Source organism: Lupinus angustifolius, chromosome LG17, assembly GCF_001865875.1.
Source record: "Lupinus angustifolius cultivar Tanjil chromosome LG17, LupAngTanjil_v1.0, whole genome shotgun sequence".
NCBI classification, from domain to species: Eukaryota; Viridiplantae; Streptophyta; class Magnoliopsida; order Fabales; family Fabaceae; genus Lupinus; species Lupinus angustifolius.
Genome location: NC_032025.1, coordinates 10397696 through 10407473, shown reverse-complemented (window position 1 = coordinate 10407473; position 9778 = coordinate 10397696). Strand labels below are relative to the sequence as shown.

General features: G+C 33.7%; 2 protein-coding genes across 2 annotated transcripts; both read left to right on the top strand.

Moving 5' to 3' along the window:
- On the top strand, window positions 726-2638 carry LOC109330613 (calcyclin-binding protein-like). The gene is made up of 5 exons (XM_019564862.1): window positions 726-924; window positions 1402-1542; window positions 1692-1931; window positions 2168-2227; window positions 2351-2638. Exons 1-5 carry the CDS (start codon window positions 814-816, stop codon window positions 2453-2455), a joined length of 657 nt encoding a protein of 218 aa, XP_019420407.1. The 5' UTR covers window positions 726-813; the 3' UTR covers window positions 2456-2638.
- LOC109331718 (probable arabinosyltransferase ARAD1) lies at window positions 3977-8607 on the top strand. Its single transcript, XM_019566396.1, has 3 exons — window positions 3977-4914; window positions 6949-7314; window positions 8225-8607. Exons 1-3 carry the CDS (start codon window positions 4048-4050, stop codon window positions 8393-8395), a joined length of 1404 nt encoding a protein of 467 aa, XP_019421941.1. The 5' UTR covers window positions 3977-4047; the 3' UTR covers window positions 8396-8607.

The window sequence follows — 9778 nt, the reverse complement described above, 5'->3', positions numbered from 1 at the left end:
TAAATAATATACAAATCAATGTATATTTATTATTTTTTGTTACAAAATGCATCAACAATTCTAAAGAAATATTTTTTAAATCGCTCTTATAATATAGTGTAACGAACCAAAAATAATAATGAAATATTGACTCATATATTATTTGGACTTGTCTCCACAATATATCATGTTTTGTTTAACTTAATTGCGTTTATCACATTTTTTGTTTAAAACATTACACTTATTTTTTATGCAGGGTGGTCAGTGCAATGAAAGTATAAAAAGTAGGGGAGGGTTGTGTAGGTGTAAAAAAGTAAGGGGTAGTTTGTGTAATTTCACTAAAACCCAGAGGATGTCAGTGTAATTTACTTTAATTTTATATAGTTCAATTATGTTAGAAAAAATAAAATATAAAAAAAAACAGGTTACTTGAACCCATCTAGATAAAATTAAGCATTATCTAATTTAAAAATAGTTTGAGCAGTTTGAGCTAACAATAATGTGATAAAATATTTTTATCCTTTTATATATAATATAATAATACTTTTTCCCATTAGAAATCCATGTAAAATCATGAATTTCCTTGTTAGGTTTTGATAAGTCTAATATCTTAGGCCCAACTAATGAAAGGAAGAAAGTAAAAATTTCTCTAAACTCTAAAATCTTCCATGATCAAGTAATAATAGAAGGAAAACCCTGGCTAAAAATAGTGATAGCCCCAACTTGCCGCTACATTGCAACGTGCATTTTACAGAGCCACCATCATATTCAGAACATAACTAAAGTGGTAATTTTATCTGCTCTATTCTTCAGCGCGATTTAGTGAAAACAGAAATGGCGGATAACTTAGCATTGGATTTGGAAGAGCTTCGTCATTTAGAAGGCATAGCCAAAAGACCTAGAACCCTCTCTCTCCTCTCCTCTGAGATTCGCATTTTGGAGAAGGTTAGTTTCTCACATCGTAGTTCTCCTCCATTTATAATCTTGTCATTGGTTTGAGTTGAAAGAAATGAATGCATCTTTGGTGTTTGTGTAAATTAAAGGTTAAAATGGAATGATATTATATTTTTATGTTCGATTCCATCCAACTTAGTATGAGATTGAAGGAGATATGTTATTCGTTTCATTTTATGATAAAATATCTAGAAAACCGTATATTAACTATATTCCATTTATGGTTAAGTATCCAGATTGTGTATTCTTGATAGTAATTTAAATTGAGAAAAAAATGTATGCAGTAAGAGTAAGGGGGGAAGAGTTAAATCATTTAAAAAAAGTAATATATATGAATAGTTGATGATATTGATTGTATACCATAATATTTAAACTATATTAGAATTTTGAGGCCTTTTGGTATTCTATTTATTTGCCAATCGTGTTGCACCATTGCTTAATCTTGATTAATTTGGATGTAATTTGCAGTTATCATCAGATGCATCTTCTGCACGAGCACCACAGATTCCAGCACCAATTTCAACTGGAACAAGGGTGACAAATGCACCTGCACTGAAATATGCTACACTTGCATCATTCAGTTGGGATCAGGATAGTGACAAGGTTAAGGTAAAAGACTATTTAATTCTTGAAAATACTTGCCATTGTGCCAAAGTTCGTTAGGCATGATATGCCAATGGTATTTTTACGAAGTTAAGGTTATATGTTTCAACATTATATGATTTTGACGATGTTTCTTTTGTATGCTGATATGACAGATATATGTGTCTTGGGAGGGAGTTGATGAGAGTAAGATTGAGTCTGAGTTCAAGCCAATTTCATTTGATGTTAAGTTCCATGATGTTCAAGGGAAGAATTACCGATGTGCAATACCGAAATTGAACAAGGAGATTGTACCTGAGAAATGTAAAATTTTGGTCAAGCCGAAAAGGGTAGTCATCATATTGATCAAGGCTTCCAAAGGAAACTGGTTGGATTTGCACTTCAAAGAAGACAAGGTAGTGGAAATGCTATGAGCATGATGAGACTTTCTTTCCCTATTCAATGTGATAAAAGGGTGGCTTAATGCACAGGCTCCCTCTGGGTTCTGGGAGGGTAAATGTATATGGTCTTACTCTGCAAACCGAGAGTCTTTTTTTAGGAGTTAAATCCATAACCTCTTGGTCACTAAGTAGAAATCTAAAACGTTCATATTGAATGTGATAAATTAATAATGTTCGTATTGATGTTACAGGTGAAGCCAAGTTTAGATAAAGAGAAAGACCCAATGGCAGGAATCATGGGCTTGATGAAGGTTAATTCTATTTTTTAATCTTTATTTAGCTGAAACTATATTCTGTTTTAATTCTATACATATTATTATCTATATATAGGAATTTTCAAATTGACCTTACTTTGTTTGTGATGTGTATTGCAGAATATGTATGAGGAAGGTGATGAAGAGATGAAAAAAACAATTGCAAAAGCATGGACTGATGCTAGATCTGGGAAAACAACTGACCCTTTGAGTAGCTACCGTTGAGCTTAGAGAAGTGGTGTAAATGTTCAGTCCCTGTTTCTAGAGAATGAATGATTTCATGTTATTATAAAGTGAATGCTTGGCCTATATGTTGATGGAACTTTTTATTCGAGTAGTTTGCAGCTATTGTTGCCAAAATTCTGATTCCTAATAGACTGTCGTTATCTTTGCCAGTTTTTGATTGAATCTCTGTTCGGTTTTTAATTCTTCTAGTTTTATATAAGCCACATGATTTTTTTGGGGAAAGATCCTCTTTGTTCTAAAAATAAAGGGTCTTAACACGTGTTTGAATTGGGAGTACATATGTTGTCCCATTTTTTTATGTCACTTCGTATACTATCACTTTTGATTGGTTGAAAAATTTATTTAAGTTAAAATTATAATTATTAAATATTTTTCTGGTCAATTATATCTCATTTTACATGAAATAGCATAAAAAAAAGTGGGCCACCAGATTTAGCCGTTTGTATGGAATCTCGTGAAGATTGCTTACAAGGGACTAATGCAAGGGGAGTGACTCTGCCATTACTGAGGAGTGAGAAATTATTAGAGTAAATTATACTATCTTTCCGAGTTTTATAAAATTATATAAATTACTTTTCATTTTTTTATATCTATGTAAACTCTCTGATTTTTATATTTTCATTACACTGACTATCCTTGTATGAAAATTAAGTGTAATCTTTTAAACAAAAACTGTAATAAAACAATTAAGTTAAACAAAGATGATATATTGTGGAGACAAGTCAAATATTATATGAGTTGATACCTTTTTATTATTTTTGATTCGTTACGATATAATATAAATGTGATTTAAATAATATATTTTTAGAATTGTTGATACATTTTGTAACCAAAAATAGTAAAGATACATTGATTTGTATATTATTTGGATTTTTCTCCATGATATATCATATTTTGTTTTACTTAATTGCATTTATTACATTTTTTATTTAAAAAATTATATTTATTTTTTATGCAGGGATGCTTAGTATAATAAAAGTATAAAAATTAGGGGTTTGTGTAGGTGTATAAAAATGAAGGTTGGTTTATATAATTTCACTAAAACTTAGAGAATAATTAAGTCAGATTTATATATAATTAATACTGAGATTTCCTTGAATAATGTTGTGTTTTTAAATGTTAAATGAAAAGTATGAATGGGAAAATGTTTATAATCACGCCCTTTTTATAACCTTTGTTATTTGCAATTAAATTTTAATTTCAATAAAAATTATCAGTTAATAATATATTAGAAAGTTATAAGATTACATGTGTATATTTCTTATGTAAGAGAATAATTTATATATGGATGAAAATGATAATACAAACATAATAATTCATGTTGCTAAGGGTAGAGGCAATTTCCTTATAGGGTTAATAAATTGAGTGAAACTCTTATAATGTGTATCCATTAACCATTAATTTTATTCACAATTATGATTCATAATGAATAATAAAATCAATTTAATTTTTAGGTGAAAGAATCACATCATATTTATCGCAAAATTGAATTTCTTTCATCCATAAGAATAGGAAGAAAAAGAAATTGCTCCTCGTATATATATTTCATTTCAAAGCTTCACAAGGTGGCGATGCCTCCTTTGCACCTCAAACCCACCATGGACGAAGGAGGAGGAGCAAAGAAGGCCAAAGCCAGAAAACCCAAACCCACTTTCCTCACCAATTCTCACGCGCTCTTCCACGCTACCATTCGAAAACCCTTCCTCAAACAATTCCTTCCCATACTCTTCCTCATCATCGCCCTCTACGCTCTCTTCAACGCGTTCCTCAACCCCACCCTCCACGCCACCACCACCGCCACCGCAAAAAATCATGCCGTCAAAGTCTACCTCTACGATCTCCCCACCAGGTTCACCTACGGCATAATCCACCACCACTCCTTGGCGCGTGGCGCATCACGCGATGCCGGTGACTTGTCATCGCTCAAGTACCCTGGCCACCAGCACATGTCGGAATGGTACCTCTTTTCGGATCTATCCCGACCCGAATCCGAGCGCGTGGGGTCTCCAATCGTTAGGGTTTCTGATCCTGATGAAGCTGATTTGTTCTTCGTGCCGTTCTTTTCTTCGCTCAGCTTGATCGTGAACCCGGTTCGAGCGCCCGGTTCGGTTCAAGAGAAGGCTCCGGTTTATAGCGATGAGAAGAACCAGGAGGCGCTGGTGGAGTGGCTGAAGGGGCAGGAGTATTGGAAGAGGAACAATGGAAGAGACCATGTGATTGTGGCTTCAGATCCGAATGCAATGTATCGGGTCATTGATCATGTTAAGAATTCAGTGTTGCTCGTTTCAGATTTTGGACGTGTTCGACCTGATCAGGGATCACTTGTGAAGGACGTAGTTGTACCGTATTCGCATCGTATTCGATCGTATCAGGGTGACGTCAGCGTAGATAAGCGTGGGACATTATTGTTTTTCATGGGAAATCGGTATCGCAAAGAGGTAATGCAATATATTATGGTTACTATTCTTAGTACTACTATTATTCTGTATGTGACTATATATTTGATGCTCGAAATTAATCTGGCATTTATCATTGATGATTTTTGAGAATTGAGTTGATTTTGAGACCTCAAAGGAGGGTATATATGTATGATGCATTATCTTTCTATGAATCCAGAAGTGATGAATTATTCTTTTTGATATTTCGAATAATATGAAATTTGAATTCTCTTGCTATATTTACATCAGAAGAATCACTTTAAAGAATGTTGTTTGAGGCAATACTGAAATCAAAATGGCAAATAAAGGCTAATACTTCATTTTTAATTTTGGCCTGAGTTCGATATAGTAGATCAGGATGATATTTCTCTCCTTGTTACCTTTGAAATTGTCTTTTACCTTTGATTTACGGGTCTACTTGTAAGAAGCAAATTGAAGAGTGGTACATTCGATGCAACAATATTTATATGGATTTGGATCCAAATCCTACTTGACATAGCTTACAGTTTCTGTCTTTACCTCTGTAGTCTCTGTATTAACCATACAAATGTAAAAGCAGAGAAAAAGGTGAATCAATTCAAAAGAATTTATAATTAAATGGCCTTTTTGAAGTCTTGGATGTTGTTGTTTCTTCCATGTAACTGACCCCGCCCAGTGTGAAAGACTTCTATAGTTATTGTTGTAGCAATAGTACCGGCAGTGATTAAACTGGCTTATACTTCGCCTGGTTAGCTTTCTACTTTGTGGTGTTCATATTTAGGGTCAGAGTATATAATCAGTTTCCTGTATGTATTCTCATCAAAACATTTGCACATTATGCTGTGATAGTGTTATTTTCTTTGTATATGCTTAAATAACAAGACCCTCTGTTTGGGCTTCATTGATGCACATGGCTTATTGTTATATTGATTTCTTTATGTCTCACCTGTTTTACAGGGAGGGAAGGTTCGTGATACACTCTTTCAAATTCTAGAAAATGAAAAAGATGTCGTTGTAAAGCATGGAGCACAATCCCGTATTCGATCGTATCAGGGTGACGTCAGCGTAGATAAGCGTGGGACATTATTGTTTTTCATGGGAAATCGGTATCGCAAAGAGGTAATGCAATATATTATGGTTACTATTCTTAGTACTACTATTATTCTGTATGTGACTATATATTTGATGCTCGAAATTAATCTGGCATTTATCATTGATGATTTTTGAGAATTGAGTTGATTTTGAGACCTCAAAGGAGGGTATATATGTATGATGCATTATCTTTCTATGAATCCAGAAGTGATGAATTATTCTTTTTGATATTTCGAATAATATGAAATTTGAATTCTCTTGCTATATTTACATCAGAAGAATCACTTTAAAGAATGTTGTTTGAGGCAATACTGAAATCAAAATGGCAAATAAAGGCTAATACTTCATTTTTAATTTTGGCCTGAGTTCGATATAGTAGATCAGGATGATATTTCTCTCCTTGTTACCTTTGAAATTGTCTTTTACCTTTGATTTACGGGTCTACTTGTAAGAAGCAAATTGAAGAGTGGTACATTCGATGCAACAATATTTATATGGATTTGGATCCAAATCCTACTTGACATAGCTTACAGTTTCTGTCTTTACCTCTGTAGTCTCTGTATTAACCATACAAATGTAAAAGCAGAGAAAAAGGTGAATCAATTCAAAAGAATTTATAATTAAATGGCCTTTTTGAAGTCTTGGATGTTGTTGTTTCTTCCATGTAACTGACCCCGCCCAGTGTGAAAGACTTCTATAGTTATTGTTGTAGCAATAGTACCGGCAGTGATTAAACTGGCTTATACTTCGCCTGGTTAGCTTTCTACTTTGTGGTGTTCATATTTAGGGTCAGAGTATATAATCAGTTTCCTGTATGTATTCTCATCAAAACATTTGCACATTATGCTGTGATAGTGTTATTTTCTTTGTATATGCTTAAATAACAAGACCCTCTGTTTGGGCTTCATTGATGCACATGGCTTATTGTTATATTGATTTCTTTATGTCTCACCTGTTTTACAGGGAGGGAAGGTTCGTGATACACTCTTTCAAATTCTAGAAAATGAAAAAGATGTCGTTGTAAAGCATGGAGCACAATCCAGAGAGAGTAGACGAGCAGCTTCACAAGGAATGCATACATCAAAGTTCTGTTTACATCCTGCAGGAGATACTCCATCAGCCTGCCGACTGTTTGATGCTATAGTTAGCTTGTGCATTCCAGTGATTGTCAGTGATAGTATCGAGTTGCCTTTTGAAGATACGATTGACTATAGAAAGATATCTGTGTTTGTAGAAACTGCTTCTGCTATAAAGCCGGGATATTTGGTGTCGAAGTTGAGAGCAGTTACTCCAGATAGGATCCTGGAATATCAGAAAGAACTGAAAGAGGTTAGTACTGATGCCTTGAGTTATTTTCCTATAAAATCTATTGGTGTTATTACTATAATATTTTCCACTTACCTATTGCAATTTTTGCTGGTATCTAATATGAAGTTTCCATATGGCTCAAAAAATATATTGAGAAATAGTAATTGAAAGTTTGAGCTGTGATTACTGACAGAAAGTATGATAGTAGTAATGCATAAAATAAGAGAATTGGTAGAAACTGATTGACTTGGTTAGTAAAAGCCAACAGTGTTGTTTCTTTTCCTTTTTAGTTTTTTTGGTCTTTTCTTACAAACAGTATAGTATTGTTGGAAAGGCATGGTTGTTTTTATTGCATTTTTGGACTTCTAAGTTCTAACTAAATATTAACCATTGTTTTCATGAGCAAGAATGTGCTAGTTTCTCATTGATTTTCTGTTATGACACTTATACTTCCAATATGTGAAGTTTGATTGGAGTGTGTTCTTTGTGTAAACCATGTTAATAAACTCGCTCCCCTTCGCTGAGCTTTTAGTCCTTGAATAATAAGCTCTTGAGTACATGTAATATTATTCCTCAATGAGGCCCACGACCATGTTAATTGGCACTTTGATGATTTGCTAAATAAAATCTCAGTAGCAAACTTGAATAAGTTCGGCAGATTCTAATTGATTAGCCCTGTATGCGACTAATATGGACACATGGAATGCTTGTATTCTCGGTGACTTTCGTTTTATGCATTAATGCTTCCTTCTACCTGCTTAAGTAAAAGTGATACAAAGACCAAATATGTAGCTCTTATTCAATAGCTAAACTTTTAACCTCTATATTACTTTATTTTATCTTCTATATTCTCAACTTTAATTTGTAGTTTTTTTTCCTGGTTTTTATACTTTTGTTAAGTCAGGGATTAACTGTGCTTACCTGGTTTCAGGTGAAGCGATACTTTGAATATGATGAACAGGATGGGACAGTTAATGAGATTTGGCGCCAAGTTTCAAAAAAACTACCTTTGATTAAACTAATGATCAACCGTGATAAAAGGCTGGTTAGGAAGGAGCCTGACTGCTCTTGCATATGTGTAAACCAGACTACCCTGAGATGAGAACTTATAGAAATTCACTCACACGGACAGGTTTGACCATTTTATGAAGAAAAATTCATAGGTGTTCTCTCCGATATGTGTAACACTTTAGCTATATTGGTCATCAATGTCTCTTGCATTAATGACCAATGTTGTAACTAAAGTGCTACACGGTTAATGGCGTAAGCGTTACCCGAATTCTCTTCTATGACTATGGCTCAGTTTGGTCTGGACATTTCCTAGGCAGAGGAGATAAAACATTTAATTTATTCATCTTGCCACTGGAGGCTGTGTATATCTTTTAAGTACTTGTTACTTGCCACTTACCACTTACCACTTACCACTTACCACAGGGTAAGATGTACCTTGTAGAAACCACACGGCTGATAAATTTATGCATTGAGACCAGGCTTAGAAGGAAAGTCTGAGCTGTACCATGTACAGTATAGAGAATAAAGTCATGATTATTTTTAATTTTTAACATGTTCATTTTTATGGTTCTTTTTTTGTGTTTAAAGTTTAAACCATTTGATGTGTCCGCGCTGAAATCATTTGACAGTTTACCTTATTGCTTGCTACATTTCAATGAAACATGATAGGAAAACTTTGTAAGATAACTGAATTTTTAGCTCACGATATGGAGGTAAACTGTCTTGGTAATTTTATATATCATGCAAGTAACTTATATGGTTATGTTTAAAACTTGCTTAAATCGTATGGAGCCTGTCAAAGCAGTTACAGTCACATATTGAGATATTTGGCATTCGTGACCCCCCAAAAGTTCACTGGGGCAGTTCAAATTTGATTTGGATGGTTTAAAGTGACAGAGGGAAAGGTGGCTCTAAATAATAAGATTGAATGAAATAGGTACAACCTCATTATAGTTATCGATACCATTTATATCATCACGGTTTTCAAATTGGGGTACAGAAAATGAAGTGGAAGGCCAATTTTCAGAATTGTGAATAGGTGATGAGGAATTATGTATGCCTATAGATGAAGGTTGTGGTGCGAGCAAGATTGTTTTTCTTCTAACTTGAAGATCATAAATTCAAATCATGAAACAACCTATTATTATTTAAATTTCTCACTATCATGATATCTTGGAAGATTAATTCATGGCAGAGTTCAAAACATGATCTAAATTACCTTTTTATTCTCTTATACTCTAACATCTCTATTGCCACAAAAGATTAGATGCACAATTTGTTTACCATCCTTGCTAGTGTCAACAAGTTTTAATTATATTGTCCCACTTGGACAAACTAATAAATTGGTAACATCTGTGAAAGCGTCACACGTCAAAATGCGTTCTCATTTTCTCCCATCCATTTTGTATTTCTCTAAGTTGGTTTGGATGTTGGCTTCTACCATTTTCAAGTAAGAAACTCTCACCTCTTGAGT